This window comes from Brachyistius frenatus, unplaced genomic scaffold (genome assembly GCF_029030835.1).
Source record: "Brachyistius frenatus isolate BFR_SWC_R1_liver_20210118 unplaced genomic scaffold, ASM2903083v1 Contig_13, whole genome shotgun sequence".
Lineage (NCBI taxonomy): Eukaryota > Metazoa > Chordata > Actinopteri > Embiotocidae > Brachyistius > Brachyistius frenatus.
In genome coordinates, this window is record NW_027210612.1 from 295106 (window position 1) to 314533 (window position 19428).

The window sequence follows — 19428 nt, forward strand, 5'->3', positions numbered from 1 at the left end:
AGCTTTGAGTTTCAACCGATTCACACCAAAGGATACAATGTAAATTAGGAAACTCCTCACTGAAGCCGTCTCCCATTCATTGAAACACATTTTTTGACATGTAAAGATAAAATTTACAACCTTCACCTGGACTGTCACAATAACTTTGTAGCGCCAAAATTATGAATAAAAAAAAACCCAACAAAAAAAAACAATAAAATATCAAGATTATTATAAAGAATATCTGCAATATAAATCACGGCTGATAATACCTGTCACTGAAGTTATTTCAGACAAGAGTGTAACAAAAACTTTTGAATCAGTATGAATGCTTTTGGTGAATAAGTGAATGGCTTAAGGTTTTGCCAGACCAGTTTGTACTGACTAGAGCTCGAAGGCATAGCAGTTAAGCTTATTTGACAGGAAGCAAAGGCAGCTTTCTTTTCAAGATCAAGTTCAAAGGGCAGGAGGACTGTTTCGTCCTCAGTGTCCCTGACTGCACCTGTGTTGCTCTGGCACGCACATGCAAGGAATCTGGTCACACTGCTTCCACTGCACTGACAGACAACTTTAGTTTTGTTCTCCGGTCCTGTGATTGAATTTTTGAGTGTGTCTTTTCACTTGCACACGTGTTGGACGTGCACTGGCGGAGGGCGTGGAGGGGCGGATGGGGGTGGGGGGTGTTTTGTGTGTCTTATATTGCGTTTGCAGCTTTCTGAAAGTGCTTCTAAGATGATTTTATGACCTCGTCTACCTTTCAAAGGAAGTTGTCGCATGTGAGACAGTGGGGAAGGGGAGAGGGGAGCAAGTGCTGGAGTGGTTAAAAAGATCACAAGTATTTAGTAGTACCACCAAAAGAAAAAAACAAAAAACCAGTGCAGCGTTATTACTCACAACATTAAATTATCTTTTATCTACTGGATCAAAAATTCAATGAGCCACCTCCACCAACCAAAAAAGACTGTTTACCTGCTAAAGTGGCAAAAATCTCTGGAGAACTTCTCCACCGGGTGTTTCCAACATTTTTAATCACACAGATACGTCAACTTACTCTCAAACAAAATGAATACAGAAGATAAAAGTTTGAGCTGCCGTCGAACTTGAAAGCCAATCGTCTGTAACAATGCTGCAGTTCATCAGACCCTGCCCATGGAACTTAATTTATCTTCTCATCGCCACGCTTTGGCAGCTCAATTGAAAAAAAAAAAAAAAAAAAATCAGTTTCCCTGTTATGAAAGCATCAACCTGTTCTCCCTATTCTGGCTCATTAGCAATGACATTTTACTATAAACACTTGGATTTATCAAGGAGCTTTCTATTCAGCACAAGTCTTGCGAGATATTCTTTTATTGCATCAGAAGAGAGACGGCTCCGGTTTCAAACTAACATACATGCCAAAGCCACCCACTTCACCTCCAAGTTACCCTTTAACTTCACATCACACGGAAACGCTTCTAATCCAAACTGCTTCTTTTTTTTTCCCCCCCTCTTCGGTTGAAGCTTTCTCACACAGAGGAATAACTATATCCATGTGTGTGGATGTATTTGTGTGTGTGTATTAGTGATCATCTTGTATCCTTGACAGTGGTGGGAAGAATTTTTCCTCCCCAACTTGTTCTCTTAAATGATGACAGGATCCGTTTCTCCCCCATATCCATATTCTCCACAGCACAAATTATGGGAGACATTCAAGCCGCAACTGGCAAGGCAAAGTTGATAATCTGGCAGTTATTTTGGTTGATCGGACCTTATCTGGAATTCACATTTTGCAGAGCTTCATAATTCAGTCTGGTGTTGCCGTCTTTGGACTCATGTCCGAGTTAACTATGAATCAACAGCCAGGAATCATTTGTCACTTGTCTCTATAGTTGAAAAGGGCATAGCCACAAGATTTTGAGAACATCTGAAAAGAAGAGAGGAGAAAATATGTGTTTAACTGCATGTATCCTGGTTTTGATCTGTTTTATAAAGTGTTTATAAAAAAAATTATTTTTGCATGTAAACATCTTTTTTTTTTTTTTTTTTTAACTCTGAAAGAAATTGGAAGACTGTTGCATTATTGGGTGACTTTGGTGTTACTTTTGACCCAAGCTAACATGTTAAAAGACCACCAAAGTCATGCAATAACACAAACTAACTAAAGCAGCAGCAGTCCAGCAACTCGGGTGTACTACGAGGTAAAATGACTGTTTTTGTCAAAGGAGTCTAGTGGCTATGAAGAGAGTGATATAACAGCGCAGCTCCCCCGTGGGAAATGGCTATAGCACGGCAAGGTAAAGCTGTGAACCAATCACAGTACACTAATGTCACTATAGTTCCTCATGTGCTGGGAAAGTACCAACACAGACGAAGGAGACCAAACAGTCCCTGAAATTAAGTTCTAACAACTATGACGGTTCTCAGTTCCCGCAGTGCAGACACAAAAAAGAAGATACTTCCTGTAACAACTCAGAACTATGAAAAACTTCATCCAATCTGAAAGCACTTTCGGAGGCACCATTTTGTGATCCAGTATCCAATTCTACTGAACACATCCCTGCTCCAAATAAGCAAACATCATTTGAGTGAGTGGGCACCTTAATACATCCATGGTCATGACAAAAAAAAATTAAAAAATAAAAATCCAGTTTTTACTTAGTGGATTGCTTTCAGTGGCAATTGATTGACATTTAGCTCGTCCACTGCTCTCCTCGTATCCTGAATCCTTTCGGAGTTTCTGTTTAAAAAGGACAGCGTTTTTATGGTCCCACTAATTAAAGAGCCTCACTAGATGCGTCCAGAGAATGAAAGGCAACAGCCCTAAATTTGCCCCAAACTAATATTTGAAAGGTCCTGGCTGCAGCCGTGAACTGCAATTCTGCGCTTCAAACCTTCTCCACTGCAAACCACTAGGTGACATCACACTGTCATGTACAATCGGTGGTTTTAACAATGCAACTCCCTTAATATAGCACAAGTGTAAACCCGGCAATCAGTTACTAAAATTGTTACACATATTTCAAATTTTCTGCACTGAATATTCCACTTACGTCTGATGAGAATAAGCTTCTGGGTGCAACAGACAGATTTTCGGAGGAACCGGTGAAGCTAGCAGATTTCACAAGTAACAAGTTTCCTTTCAATAAAGCTAGATTGTTGTCAGAGAATTGCCGATGGGTTCTGAAATTACATTTTGGCCAATGCATTGCGCTTCTCTTGCTCTCACCATGGACTCTTTATCTGAATGCAACCAAAGCCCCTCTCAAACATGATTGGTCAATACTACTATAACTACAAACAAAAAACAGAATTGCTATGGTACCAAAAAAATATTATCCTGTTCCCGCCAGATTCTGCATTTAAATAGCAGATATCTGTAAAAAGAGATTAAACTGGCCTGGAATGATATTTCAGTATCATTTCAGTGAAAGAAAATACAGCTTTTGCCAAAATTGCAATGAATATCAGAGAGCAAAAATTCAATTAGCAAATTACTTGTGGTCAATATTGAAAATAAAACAAAACCAAACTCAGTGGTACCATCTAAATTAAAGGTTATTTGGTCTGAAGATTGTTGTGCAGAATCAGGTTTTTCAGAATCCGACCATTACATTTTTTACTATCCGTTCTTTTATTTTCTAAATTTATGCACCAAAAGCGTACTCTACTCTCCTACCACCATCTGCTTTACTCCTCCGCTCAAATGTGCCTGGAGCTGGAGAGACTGCAGCAGCCAAAGGGATTACAACAACAGCTCCTTTATCCAGCAGCACCCCCGAGGAGCGTGAGATCACAACCCGTATGTGTCTGTGTGTATCCCACTGACTTAGACGAAGAGCCTGTAATCACACTTCATCCATTAGCTGCTGGCAAGGAATAAAGTGGACAAAATAGCATTATCCTTTATCACTCTGTAATTCATGCTGAGTGGTGAAGCCATTCATTTATTCCCCAAAAGCATTCATACTGATTCAAAAGTTTTTATTACACTCTTGTCTGAAATAACTTCAGTGACAGGTATTATCAGGAGTGATTAATATTGCAGCTATTCTTTTTAATAATCTTTTTTTGTTTTGTTTTTGTATTCATAATTGTGGCGCTACAAAGTTATTGTCAGAGTCCAGGTGAAGGTTGTACATTTTATCTTTACATGTCTAAAAATGTGTTTCAATGAGAAACAGCTTCAGGGAGGAGAATCTTAATTTACATTGTATCCCTTGGTGTGTATCAGTTAAACTCAAGGATCATGTGTGTGTGTGTGTGTGTGTGTGTGTGTGTGTGTGTGTGTGTGTGTGTGTGTGTGTGTGTGTGTGTGTGTGTGTGTGTGTGTGTGTGTGTGTGTGTGTGTGTGTGTGTGTGTGTGTGTGTGTGTGTGTGAAAAACACCCTTCCACAGGTGCTTGCTGTAAGGGGTTTTGACCGTGGGCTTGAGTTTCCAAAACACGGGCCTAGGCTAATACACAAGGGAGAGTATGCATGTGTTTCTGCCAGCCCTTCATCTTCTTGTAAAGGCCTCTTCCACCAGAAAACATTTATACAGTGTGTGTGTGTGTGTGTGTGTGTGTGTGTGTGTGTGTGTGTGTGTGTGTGTGTGTGTGTGCGTGCGTGCGTGCGTGCGTGCGTGCGTGCGTGCGTGTGTGTGTGTGTGTATTCTAATTACTATGTTGTGGGGACTTAAGCATATTTACACAGTCATTCATAGTTACAAGGAACTGTTATACTATTACATCATTTGTCCAAATAAATTCAAAACAAGATACCCTTGAAGCATGTTGATGATCATCAGAAGAAAAGGTTGTTACAGGTTTGTTTAGGGGGCAGCAGCTATGATCCACATGAATAATATACACACCCACTGGGTAAACACGTCAGCGTAATTATAACTGACAATGGGAAGGGTGTCACGCTATAGTCTCAATTACGTCCGTGTATCTTTCTAAAAGTAAAGTAAAGCATTAATTAAAATACAACAGGCCGGCAATAAGTCTTCCCTGCATAAGGATTGCAACGTTCAGTTGTTCATTGTGATTTAAAGAGAAGTTCATTTATTTCAATGATCCTTTTGGAGCTTTCGATTTTTGTACTGTTGAACTGTACTGGGTTACATTGAGAGGCATTCCTAAATGGGAGGGACAAAATATTGGGAACACCCCTCAGTGTAACCCAGTTGGCTTTTGACAAGGCACACCTTTTAACTGAAAACAGTTCCAGGTGATGACTTAATAAACTGTAATTTAATTTGTTTACAATGTTCGACACAAAAGTCAATATTGTTTAAGTCTGGGCTCTGTAATGGCTATCTGATCAGACAGGATACATTTACTCCAACAAAATATAACAACGTTTCACTTTGATTGAATAATTCCTTTAACATAAAAAAAAGAAGCTTACTTTAATGTGTAAAGTGTTTTAGAGTTCATATTCAGGTACTTAAGTAAACAAAAGAAATTAAAATGTCCACTATTCATATTCTGTTGATACCTGGGCAAGTTTTTGTTTGTTTTTACTTGAAGGACTTTAGTTTTTTTTTTTTTTTTTTTTTTCTCAATCAGCTATGTACTCTGTGTTAAGTTAGAACCCCCCCCCCCCCACCACCACCACCACTACTCCAACATTTATATTCAACCTTATCTGTAATCCAGCAGTGGAGTCCGGCCGGAGTCCAAATCCAGAAGAGGCTCTTCTGCTCCTCCACGGGCAGCAGCGGCAGCCGTCGTCCTGCCTTCTGCTCGGGAACCCTCAGTGGTCCTCTCTCAGTGGTCCTCTCAGTGGTCCTCTCTCAGTGGTCCTCTCTCAGTGGTCCTCTCAATGGTCCTCTCAGTGGTCCTCTCAGTGGTCCACTCTCAGTGGTCCTCTCTCAGTGGTCCTCTCTTACTGGTCCTCTCAGTGGTCCTCTCAGTGGTCCTCTCTCAGTGGTCCTCTCTCAGTGGTCCTCTCAGTGGTCCTCTCTCAGTGGTCCTCTCTTACTGGTCCTCTCAGTGGTCCTCTCTCAGTGGTCCTCTCTCAGTGGTCCTCTCTCAGTGGTCCTTTCTTACTGGTCCTCTCTTACTGGTCCTCTCAGTGGTCCTCTCAGTGGTCCTCTCTTACTGGTCCTCTCTTACTGGTCCTCTCTCAGTGGTCCTCTCAGTGGTCCTCTCTTACTGGTCCTCTCTTACTGGTCCTCTCTCAGTGGTCCTCTCAGTGGTCCTCTCTTACTGGTCCTCTCTTACTGGTCCTCTCTCAGTGGTCCTCTCAGTGGTCCTCTCTCAGTGGTCCTCTCAGTGGTCCTCTCTTACTGGTCCTCTCTCAGTGGTCCTCTCTTACTTGTCCTCTCTCAGTGGTCCTCTCTTACTGGTCCTCTCTCAGTGGTCCTCTCTCAGTGGTCCTCTCTTACTGGTCCTCTCTTACTGGTCCTCTCTCAGTGGTCCTCTCAGTGGTCCTCTCTCAGTGGTCCTCTCTTACTGGTCCTCTCTCAGTGGTCCTCTCTTACTGGTCCTCTCTCAGTGGTCCTCTCTCAGTGGTCCTCTCTTACTGGTCCTCTCTCAGTGGTCCTCTCTTACTGGTCCTCTCTCAGTGGTCCTCTCTCAGTGGTCCTCTCTTACTGGTCCTCTCTCAGCAGTCAACCAAAGCCAACCTGAAAATGTTCCAGTTCGATTTCAGTTAATGTCCAATTCTTTTTTTCATGCAGACAGCTTTCAGTTATCTCATAGTCCTTCAAAACTGGCATTTCTAATTTAAACATTCATATAACATGAACATAAAAGTTTGTCAGTGACAAGCAAAAAAAATAAATAAATAAAGTAAAAAAAAGTTTCTGAAGCAAGACAAGTTCGCATTTAAATCTCCTGCACACTGCGGTTTCTACAGTGCTGGGTTTTTATTACACATTATTGGTCTCTGGGATTGTTTGTTTTCGTTCAGGTAAACTACACTCACCGGAGAATAATCATCAAAACAAATTCTGGCCTTCCGTTATCTTCGTATGAACGTCAAACACCAAAACATCGTCCCTCAGATGTGAATAACTTCAACATTATAAAGTGGTAAAACAACTTTATCGCATCCCCATAGCTATCTTGCACACCAACGCCGAGCCTGCTTTGCTCGTTTCCCTTCAGTATTTCTCACGCTCTTTATTTTACCCTTTGACCCCAGTTGAGACTTCTCTGCACGTGTTTATCGCCCCCTACTGGATACTCTGAAAACTGCAACACAAACCCGACTATTAAATTTGACAGCAGCGGTAAATCTTGTAGGGGAAAAAGTCATTTTATATACAGTCTATTGAAACATAATGTTTTGATATATGGGGATTTTATTGTAGGTTTGAGTGCGTTTCTATATGTAGCCTAATTGTGTTTAATTAGGCCTATTTGTCTGTGGACTACCCAAGCTTGTGAATAAAAACAGTATCAAAACAAACAATACACATAATGTTTCCGTTCCAATTAACCAGAGTGCAGAGTGGCACACTTAACCGGAGTGCAGCCATTATTAACATTATTAATTTAATCTGTGTTTTTTCTGCAATGACATGTTAAAACATGTCAGGAACTCACAGAACTTATGATACCAACCGTAAAACTTACCAAGCAGAAACTGTATCTCCAACATCTGGATCTACTGCCAAGAGGAAGCACCTCTTGTTAGCGGGGAGAGTAGGGACTGCCACATATTTGTGTACTAACACCACTTACTTTCTGTACAATAGAACGGATTGTTCACTGATTTGACATCTGGCTTCATTATAATAGCAATAACATCAACCTGCACATCAAGCTCACCAGTGAAGAGGAAGAGGATGTTGAGACACTATTGTTTGACACCTGTTTGTGTGATTATTTCTGAGAACAAAGGCAGTCTATTACATTTAACTGTAACCACCACTTACAACATAAAACCTGTGGTGATGGTCATCCTATATAATGGGTAGAACATTTTATCAATGAGGAGGAGGACAGAAGGGGGAGGGACAGATGGCACTACAGGCCAGCATCAAAAAACAAGAGAAAGAGGGATTTTTGAATGTCTTGGGACAAGAAGAAGAAGAGAAAGCCAATAAAACAAACTACTGACTGTGTCTATCTGTCCTGACACTGCTGGCGTCTGCATTTTACTCAGACTTGTTATGGATTATTACTGTATATATATGCATGCTCTCATACTCTGTCTACCCCTCTTTATCTTCACTTAAGTGCACACATGCACGCACACTTTCTCTCTTACACAAACAGAGTAAGAAGGAGAGGGGTAAATGACCAGACTAAATAGTTTACTCCTCTCAGACTGCTGAGATTTGGAGCAGACAGGGTCAGTCTCAATCTCCCACATAGACAGACAGAGACGTATAGACCCGGCAGACAGATGGAGACAGACATGAGACAGACAGAGAATTTAAAAGGGGATACAGACGTGACATCCAGAGTCTGCTGCTAGATGTCCCTTTATATTTTATCACAATAATGGGGCCATTTCAACTCAAGACTTTCCTACTCATGTAAAGTCTGTCAGTCAATCTCTCATGAGATTCATCACCGGAGACACAGTAGACGAGCTCTGTCTGTCTAAAGATGAGAGAGAGGCGAGTTACAAATGCACCATTCAAACAGCTTATGCTATGACAGACCACACATATTGTACACATGCATGCAAACATAGTGGGAGAGAGCGAGTGACAGAAACAGTTCATTAACACTTCCTGTTTGAACAGGTGTCTGCCTGACAAGCATGGGTGTGAGTGTGTGTATATGCAGAGACTGGTGTGGGGGAGCTGTCACTCCTCACTATGGTCTGCAGAAGTGTTAAACGTGCCTCTCTGAAACTCAGGAATCCACATGCTATATTTTAAGTAAAGAATTTCGGTGTATATGTGTAAAACTTTATTCATATTCCCCCCCCCCCCTCAAAAAAAAAAAAAGAGTAAAGGTGTGATGTCAAAATTTTTTCACATCCAGTCTTGTCTATCATGATTCCAGAGGGAGACCTCAAACCTTTTCAGGATTCAGAAAAACTTATCAATTTACAACTTCTGCCTGGTGCAGTTACTCACTCCTGTCATAGTCAGTTGATTTATTAAAGACATTAGGAGTTATTGTCATTTTGTACACATACAAACACAACACTTAGACCGGCTTGTTGTTTTTTTGCCAGCAAACTACATCTTAGATGTTTCCTGCAAAGCTGGGAGTACACAACTTTATTCCACTGATACTTTGTTGCATTCTCAAGATACTTAAAAACTAAATTAAACATATTAAGAGGCAACATGACCAGCAGTCACACGTTTAATGTCTTCATTGTTTTGCTAACACTTTAAATGAAAACATTTTGTTGTCTCCGTCTTGTATGTAATTCTGCATGGATAATCGTTGTATTCCTGCCAATAGGCATACGGTGGCTTTTTCCACTGAGGGGAGCTTCTTTTCGTCTAAAGAGACTTACCAAAAACAGGATCACTTGTCCAAATGTTTCACTGTGCAGACCCACGAGAGTTTGCACCACATTTTAAAGTGGAAGAACGATGACAAGCAAAGTCAATTTTATTTGTTTTGAACTGACTAGTTAATTCTAATTTCAAAGTCACATTAATAACTTTGCTCTATATTTGTACTCGTGTAATTGTTCCCACATTCTGTCAGGTTGGTTTCATGTTCTTTTGGGGCACTAATTTCAGTTTTACACATACATCAGCCTTTCAGGTCTACACCTACCAGTTATCCTTTAAATGGCTATCAACGTTTTCTTGATCGTGCATCATTTGCTGAATTCTAAAGCGTCCCTCTTCCAGCTGTTTGTATGCAGCTTGTGCCCACAAGTTCAAATTGCGTTTTCAGACTTAAGGGTCAAAGTTGAAATCTGCACCTGTGCTCAAGACTAAACAACTGTACCTGCCTCAAACGAAAAATAAATACCTGAAAACACACACCAACTCACCATGTGTCTCTGGCAGTATAGATGTGGCTTAGGGCATCCACCAAATTCTTTGGTTTCTATTCTACGGGAAAACAAAAACTTTAAATCTTCCATACAAAGGAAGGTTAAAATGGCATTTAAATTGACTTTGACCAGTAAATAAACAAGAATGTTCACGTTATCTTCATTTAGTGAGCAAAACATTCAGAAACATTTAAAGACATGAAAGTAGGTCTCCCATGTTTTATGAGCAGCGAGTAGAGCCTTGCTGCTAAGCTTTTATTCAGCGAGTGCAATTCAGTGTCAGAAACAATCAGACATCAATCAGTAAGAATGACAGCTTCCATTTAAATGTACTTAATGGGGGTACAGATACATATCTTGCGGGATATTGAACCCTTTGAAATTCTGAGTTAAATTCTTCTTTTAGGCTCAATAAATCGTACGCAACATTTGATGTCGAGCACAAAGACTGAAACTCAGTAGTTCACAAGCTGAAACCAGACTTATAGCTACAGTTGATGCCAAAAATGGCCATTTTATCTGCTCTGCCAAACAGGTCAACTCTAATTTCAGAATCAGAAAAAAACAAAGGTCATATGTTTGCTGGAAATAAAGTACAATTAAAGGAATAAAAAAAAATTATGAAAAATAAATTAAGCACACACTTCAGAGCAGCTAATTTTTTAAAAATATTTTTCTGTCCAATTCATCACTTTCTTAAACAATGACATTTGAAAAGGAAAAAAATAATTGATTAACAATCTTCATATATTGCAACTGCTGATAGCAGAACAAAAAGGGACCCCCCCTAAATCTGTTCAAACTATGGTCATCTTTGTTAATCTGTGAAATCATCAACTATTATTGGACTTTTCAAATTACGCAATTCAATGAATCAATATAAAACAAAAAGGTCTTAACTTTTGTTCTCAACTACTTGAACTGCCATGTTGGCTGTCTTGATTAAATTTCTTCAGTCTGGATATTGGTACACGTCAGGAAATCAACACGCGTGTTGGATTAACAACAATTTTCTTGGGATGCCAAATGGCTGAAGTGTTTTTCAACTGGATAAAATTACACAACATATTTTGGATTAAGGGCCGAATGCCGTCTCTGTTACAAGAAATAAAAATGATTTACTCATGTACCCAGAGAGGGGTCTGGATCAGGACTGGGTTATCATCAAACTCAAAGTTTGGATGTGGGAAATAAAAATCTGGTCCTGTAACAGCAAAGCTTCATGAGTTACCAAAGTAACACTACTGCCCCCTGCTGACTACCTGTCCAGCTGAAAACTTGACATTTACCTCAGCTAAGACAAAAATAGTGGTCACTAGAATGGCTTCAGAGAAAAAAAAAAAATATTGAGATGAACTAGTACAATACTGTGTAAATGTTTCTCCTAAAAGAGAGAAACAACTGAACTCAAACCATACCTAGTCTTGTAGCAGAAACTTAACTACTCAAACTGCCTTTGAAGATGTCTTTCTTATCTGCAATGTCTGAAAGGGATAGGACAACTGAGGTGGATTTTAGTCAGATTCTAGGTGTGTATTAATTTTTCCTCACAGGGAGGGCACAGCAATATGAGAGGAGATATCTACATCTCGGCCTCCATCTGTTGCGCTCTCCTCTTGTCGTGCTGGTGCTTGGTGAGTCCGTACTTGAAGAACTCGTAGACCGACCAGCTGATCGCTGTGGAGGGCATCTGGTAGATGATCCTCGCTTGGACTCCCTTGAAGAAGCCCTGCAGGCCGCCCAGCCTGTAAACTGTCCGGAAGGCATGGGCCAGGCCTGAGATGTGTCTGTGGGCTCCTTGGCCTTGGCCGGGACCTTGGCCAGAAGACAGGGAGCTGAGGGCTAGAGACTCCTGGGTGTTGAGCAGGGTCTTGCACACATCCAGGGGTGTGGTGGCCGCGGCTGCGATGGCTCCGGCCAAAGCCCCGGACAGCATGTGGGATGAGGGATTGTATTGTCTTTGGGGATTGAGCAGCTCCTGCAGGTACTCGTAAGTCATGAAGTGGAGCGCCTGGAAGGGCACGTTCATGGTGAGCTGGGTGGTGTAGCTGCGGTAGAAGGCTGCAGGGCCCTCTTTCTGCCACACGGCGCGTATACAGTCCAACACGCCGCGGTAGGGAGAATTATACATCTGCATGCGCTGCTTCACCACTGGGGACACGGGAGGAGATGTATCGATGGAGGAGGGGGTCAAATGTGTCCGGGGTTGGAAGAACGGAGGTGAAAAACATAGAAAAATTCAATTCAATTAGTCTTTCTAAATACATGAAGTTTCAATAAACACATCTAGCATGTCATTTTAATAGCGTTCGCTCGGACAGCTGCACCCCTTCCAACAGCTGCACACGAGGACTCAGACCAGTGTCCTTCTGCTGACATGTTTGGGCAGGTGGACCAGAGACAGCTGTGAAAGTGTGTGCAATGGTGAAGCCGACATGTGAAGAGAGCTGGCCCAGGCGTGGCACCTGTACGCTTCGTCACTGAATCTCTGAGCGAATGAATGTCTCTATTCCCATCTTAAATCTGTGGCACAGTGCTGTAAAATGTTGCCCCTTACCTTCAGCTGGGTTCATGATTGCATCGTGAAGCAGTGTGGCCACACACCCTGCTGTTCCTGCAACAAACACACCTCGAAAATTACCACACATTGACATAATCAGAAAGGATAACAAAACCAGAAGAAACTGCTTTAAAAGAGGATTTTTTTTTTTCATTTGCGAGAGAAACCGTTCGATCATGAAGGCTTTCACTGCCTTATTCTTAAAAGCTGCAGATGTCATGCTCATAACTGTTATCAGAGCAGATTTTGGTGTCCATTCAGTAAACTGCACAGTTGGAAATCAAAGATCATTCCTGACAGCTTTTCAAGACGCTAAACCTGAGCAAAGAGAGACACCTAGTGGACACTGCCGTTTATGATTCATCCAAAAAGAGATTTAAACCAAAACCCATACCTTATAAAAAAACAAAAACAAAAACAAATGACCATCAGCGGAAAGAGCAGATGACATGGGAGAAAGAGGACTTACCCAGCCTCCCACTAAACTGGAAAAGAAGGAAGAGAGAGAGTTGGGAGAACAAGGAATAAGGAAAAGGTTGACATTCAGAGCAAGGCTTCCAATCCAAACTGAATCTTTGCTTGAATCTCTTTCTATTTTTTTTTAAGCCGAGGTGACTTGACCTGATCAGGGCAAACTAAAAGCCAGTGAGAGGTTGACAGCTGTTGCTGGCATGTCTTTACATTGTATAACTAGTTATGAAAAGGTTCTCTCTGATCTGAAGGCCTGCCAGGTTTTTTTTTTTTTTTTGGACTGGTCAGGCAATGCACTGATTAGGATGAGTCAGCAGCCTCACAGAGATCACACAGTGGGTGTTTGGCTTTAGGTGTGGAGTCTGACCAGACCTACATATCAACTGATCTTAAGGTGATCTCTTAAGTTCAAATAGCTATGTATGATCTGTACATTTATGGTAAATAGTATGCATGTTTTGTGGTACCATTAGCCAAATGGCTGTTAGCCCCTGGATGAATGACATCACTTAAAGTCTTTTTGAGTTTCTCATAGCTGGCAAAATAGAGGGCGTGGGCAGGTCCCGCTCCGACTGCTGTCACATTCAGGCCTCTCATTGGTCGCCACACTCCCTCTGTGGCTATGATTCGGCGAAGAGCATCCATCACATTCCTGTAGCGGGCTGCGGGGTCGGGCTGGAGACTCTGCATTCGTGTCTGGAAAAGACAAAACACTGGTGAAATGTAAAAAAAAACTCAATCTTACTCAGTACCCATTTAAAACTGATACAAGTTTCCCATTCAATGAATTTGACCTGAATTTGATATAAAAATAGAATGTGATGCATAATTAAAGTTGTTCCATATATCTGCCTATCGCTGCAAAAAAAAAAAAAAAAAAAAAAAAATAGCAATGAAAAGAGCCTTGAATAGACTGCAGTGTGAATGAGGGGTCACATGAGGGAAATTCGGGGTTTGATATTGTGTGTGGAGTGTGTTGGTGTACATGCATAATTGAATAGAAGGAAGTGGGGAGTTACAAGCTACAAGGTCACAAAGGGACATAAGCTGACTTCCTCTAAGCCTCTTTTCCCACTGACCCTGAAGCACACTGTTCTCTCTCTCTCTCTCTCCCTCCTAACACACACACACACACACACACACACACACACACACACACACACACACACACACACACACACACACACACACACACACACAGTTAAATGATAGACTGTGTAAACAATATCTAGCTGACAAGTGAAACGCGCCCGTTATTTGATTTTTAGAGGGGGCTGTCTGAGGAAGGACTGGGTGAGTGTGTTTGAGGAACTCACAGCGACATAATCCCCTAAATACCAAACTTCCAGCTGAATGCACAAACTTAGACCCCACTGTGTGTGCGTGCGCTGCACTAGAAAAGTGCAAGCATGGCCTCATGTCACTCACTACGGCTGTGGAATGCAGTTCTTAAAGCGAGCTGGCTAACTGCAGTATGATACATGGCGCGCGTGCACGCACACACACACACACACACACACACACACACACACACACACACACACACACACACACACACACACACACAGTCTCTCTCTCTCTCTCTGTATGAGTGAGGAGAGGCTGTAATGTCAGAACTCTGCTCCCCATCATTCACAGTTGTCCAATACGTACACACGCATGAACGCCACACCAGCGCTCGGTCTGCCACGTTTATCTACTGCATGTGTTTGCGTGACTAAAAAAAAAAAAAAAAAAAAAAAAAAAAAAAAAGCAATGACCTTTGTGCTCAATGTAAACACAAAATCCACCACTTTTTTTTTCCGCGAAAACACGGTTTTTTTGGGGGTTACTTTCAATGACTGCAAATTCGGTTCATAAGTGCTGCTCGGTGCCTGACAGACCTGCGGACGGAGCACGCTTCTTTAGATCCACAGCAAATTACTGGGATTTATGAAAGAATACCAACCTATTGTAAACTATAATTACACAACAATCTCTAACTGTAAGCGAGAGGCTTATTGCACAGGAGGAAAAGCCTTTATTTGTTATGAAGGGTGACCTTTAAAATAGAAAGGCTGCTTCTGTATGCACATAAAAAGAATATTTTAGCTGTATCTTAAATTTTATTTTATTTATTTTTTTAAATAGGTACATGTCTTTATCACGAAGCCGTCTGCTGGTTTATGCTCAGGCAGCAAACGATCCAGTGGGCGAGTACTCCGCGCGTATGTGCAGTAGGCCTCATTTTGCTGCATCACAATGTCCCACATGTTGTGTGGCTTAGTTGGAAAGATGTCGAGCTGCCTTGCTTACGCAGCAGACACGGTTAAACAACAGAAGGCTCTTTGAACATCAGGCTGGTCCAGGTCCTGGCAGCAGGGCTGCAACAGAGAGTGGGCTACAGGTGGAAGAGACATGGATGAAGTGAGAGCATGTGAACAGCTTTTCAGTCTGACATGGACAGCTGACGACACGAAGCTCATTGACACTGGCCCCCATTTCTCTGGTCCTCTGCCTGTAACACAACTGACCTCCCGGGCGACAGTTCGTGCCTCCTTTACATATTTTGTTGAAAGTGAACTCCGAACAAAACTTAACTGGTAGCAGTGAAGCAGCGGGCAACGAAATGAAACCACAACACCAGAGAAGAGCTCTTGTCTCCCAGAACTGTTTTTTTTTTAAAAAATTTTTACAGTAGTTAAACAAAGCAGAGCTCTAATTTCCCAGTTCTGTTGTTACACACATCTGGATAAACCAGAGTTATACTCTCTCCCGTTAAAGGGGAGAGAGTATAACTCTGGTTTATCCAGATGTTAATCACAGAGTAGAGAGCTCCAGACTTCAATAATTTAATAATTAAATAATTAAAACATTTCCCCTCGGGGATTAATAAAGTAACTACCTAACCTAACCTAACTGTGGGTTAAACAGAAAGCAGAGCTCCGGTCCGTTGTGGTTCCTCTTATCAGCGCACACTTACTTGAATTAGGCAACTTATTTCCAATCTACTTACACGCAACACAGTTATGTAATATTATATCCGCTTACAGCACGTTGATTTAATGATGTATTAGTTAGCGGTTATAAAAAAAAAATAAAAAAAAATAAAAAAGAAAAAAAAAGAAAGGGTAGCTTACACGGCTCCCGGTTGACTCTTCAATGTTGACCAACGCAGCTATAACGTTATTAGCACTGAACCAGATAAGCCAGTAGGGACGTGAGAGGCTCGCTGAGCCGCCTGACCTTGGTGCTCACAGCCGGCAGCTCTGCAGCGTGTTTGGGTTAGCGAGCTTAGCTAATACGCAATGCTAACATGCTTGCTGGTTCCAAGGAAAAAAAAAAAAACAACAAAAAAAAAAACGCACATAGTACACAACGGAGGCCAAGGCGGTGAAAGCACTCTGCATTCAAGTCAAAGTTGTGGGGTTTAGCCGGTGAGCTATGTTACCTTAACGCAGTCGATGGGGAACATGAGGCAGTGCTCCATGATCCCGGCCACGGCTCCAGCCAACATGTGGGTGCTAGTGGAAGCTCCCTGCGGTAAACCCTCGTAGTCTGGTTCAGAGTCCTCCGTTTGTGCATCCTGTGCACTGCGGATAAAATCAGCAGTCTGTAGTTCCGTTTCTCCTCCGATCCGGGGCGCCAGGCTGCCCACGATACTTTCCGAAACTCCCCAGAACCGTACCCCCAGCCATCGAACTTCTGCCCCGGCAGAGGCTCCAGCAACCCCGGGATCGTTGCCCGCAGTCTCCGCTGTCATCCGACGCCTCCTCACATATCCATCTGCTTCCATGAGAAACAAGGTAACGTGTTAAAAGTCTTTTGGCTCACGTACGCGGCTTCCTGGGGGGGTGATTTCCGCACTGGAGTTTTACATTCCCTCGGGGTGGTTTCGCGGCTTCTTCCCTGCTACACCATTCCCTCCCCACCTCTACCCTGAAACCCAGCCGGGAGCCCAGCCAGGGAGGCCGTGACGGAAAAAATACACACCGAGCACCACCGCAGGCCGCGATGAGGAAGTGCGCTCTGATGGGTTGCAAGAGCCAAGTCCTACTCACCCTATTGGGCGACAGACGTGCCAATCGTGATTTCGTGTGGGTAAAGGCTTCAAACCCAGTCATGTGGCAGTTAACATGAGGTCTTGTTACATCTGTGAAAGCGATCAAAAGACCCCAAAGTCATTGTAGGTCAGTCTAAAATATATATTTATGGAGCTGAGAAGCAAACGAGGAGAATGAGGTTAAAATCACGAGTTCAGTTACATTTGTTTACTCGTTAGGTTTCACTCAGGCTATTATTGCTGTTTTTCTAGTGTCATTTCTAGTGTTTAAGAAATCCAAAGTGAACAGTCTGATATGTAGCATTTGCTCATGTTGTTTGCCAACAGGTTGTAAGCCTTTTGAGTCAGACACATGCACACACGATTGTGCAGCTTGCCTTGTTAGGACGTTGCATTGACTTCCATTCGTTGTGGACAGCCTAACCTTGACCTTAAACCAGGACCTCAGAAATTACATTTAGCCTCTTTAGGACCTGTCTTTGGACCCTATGAGGACTACTGGTTTGGGACAGAAAAGGTCCCAAAGAGGTAACAAAAACATGTACACACTCTCATACACACACACACACACACACACACACACTACAAAATCAGTTGGTTTTTTTTAGGGCTTGGTTATTTCACACCACCGTACTTTAACTTAAGCTTATTTATTTATTTATTTTGTCACTACAAAATTTATAATGTGCAATATTTACAAACATATAGCTATCATTTAGTAGAGAAAATAGCCAACCGTTTCAGATATTGAGCAACAATTGAACTGAATTTTGATAACAAAACATAATTTATGAGTAACTTATGTCAAATCAAGTGAAAAAAACATTCATGTTAAGATACAAATAAGCCACAAAAACAAATCTTATTTGCACTTAAGAATATAGTGAGACAATAAAATACTGCAGGCTGGTTTGGATAAGTAGTGAACTACAACTAGCAATTATTTTCATATTATATGTAACTGACCAGTTATGCTTTGATTAGAGTATAAGAATTTTTTTAATTTTTTTTTTTTTACATATGCTTATCAGATCCTAGATCCCTACACATTTTTAAATAGTTTGACCAAAAGTTTAAACTTTACAAAGAGTTTTTGATTAATACCGAGTCCTATCTCGATATCCTGTTGCAGTTTTTCTTTTACTCATTCATTTTCCATGACAGCTGCCCAAGTACTACACATGGAAATGTGACTTTTGAATTAATATAGTCTACAGACAATTCCCACATTTTTACCATTATGAGTACTTTGAATGTTTTGACATGTTCTAAACATGGGAATAAGAAACAGTGTAAATACGGTGAACAGGGTACATTAGAGAATGATTTTGCACTTTAAATTGTTATTGTTTACATTTGAAATTTGTTGATATCGTTGAATAAATATATAGGTCGCGAGGCCATTGAATGAGAAGCCACGCTTCTGCCTGTCTGATCATTTCCCCCGGTTTTCTCAGCAGAAATCTTTCCTCAGCTTCTCCATGACGGAGACCTATAACAGAAATATTTACACAACACCACCACTACACCTGAAACCAATTGTATTTTTTGTCACTACAAAAATGTATAAAAAGTTAATTTGTTTTTTTCTAATTATCTAAATGAGTCTACCTCTTGACTGACAATCTACTTCCTCATTATGGGTAAAGATTAAATGTGTCTTTAGTTTGTTCCAGCAAGGAAAGAAGAACTGACCCTTCAATGTTCATTCTACACCGTAACACCTTTTATGGACTGCTGCGAGACAGTCATTTATGATTTCATTATCATGAATGCTGAGAGGCCTAACATCTTCACCAGTGAACCTCTCTGCCTGGAGGCATGGGATCACATTTTTTCCAGAAAATTGGATAATTGTGTTTTGGTGCGGAGCTGTTATAACATAATTTAATTTTTTCCTTTATTGCCTGGGAGAGCCTTCGAGGGGTGCAGTGTTGAATTTCTGCCGACAAAGGGGAATGAAGTGTTAATTTCTGCTTACAAGAACAAAATCTCCTGCCTCGATCTTCTGATCTAGTTATGGTTGATTGGCTGTTGTCCGCAGACGTTCCTTAAAGAAAAATCAAGCAGAAAGCATATCAGGATCATTTCCCTTCCCTGAGACTAATGCTACACTAATACACCAAGGGAGAGGCAGGTTAAGTCTAGCAGGAAACTCTAGATCACCATAACACCTCATTTCATTCCCTCTACCAGGAGAGTGCACAGTCTGTATAAACCTCAGGAATTATTTTACACTGTCTAAGCAAAACATGTTAAAAAAAAAATCCACATTATATAGACAAGATGAGAAGATAACTTGTTTATCTTTTGCTGTGTTTGGCTGTTTTTGTACCAATTAAAACCCTCCCTTCCTCAGATCCCAGCAGACAATCTCCCTCTCCAGCTCTGTCTGCTCCCAGGACGGCTGCTTTGGTCCACAGTATGATCTATGGCCTCTTATCTCATTAATGCATTGTGAATGAACCACTAGGCCAACATGA

General features: G+C 41.5%; 1 protein-coding gene across 2 annotated transcripts; it reads right to left on the reverse strand.

Moving 5' to 3' along the window:
* Nucleotides 1-10086: 10086 nt before the first annotated feature.
* Nucleotides 10087-16902, reverse strand: slc25a28 (solute carrier family 25 member 28). 2 transcript variants are annotated; one of them, XM_069692624.1, is made up of 4 exons: nt 16334-16902; nt 13371-13599; nt 12430-12486; nt 10087-12023 (listed from the first exon to the last, which is right to left on the reverse strand). In XM_069692624.1, exons 1-4 carry the CDS (start codon nt 16676-16678, stop codon nt 11455-11457), a joined length of 1200 nt encoding a protein of 399 aa, XP_069548725.1. In that variant the 5' UTR covers nt 16679-16902; the 3' UTR covers nt 10087-11454. The 2 variants fall into 2 exon arrangements, with proteins under 2 accessions (XP_069548725.1, XP_069548726.1); XM_069692625.1 differs by lacking the exon at nt 16334-16902 and having other exon boundaries at nt 12902-13464.
* Nucleotides 16903-19428: the final 2526 nt, after the last annotated feature.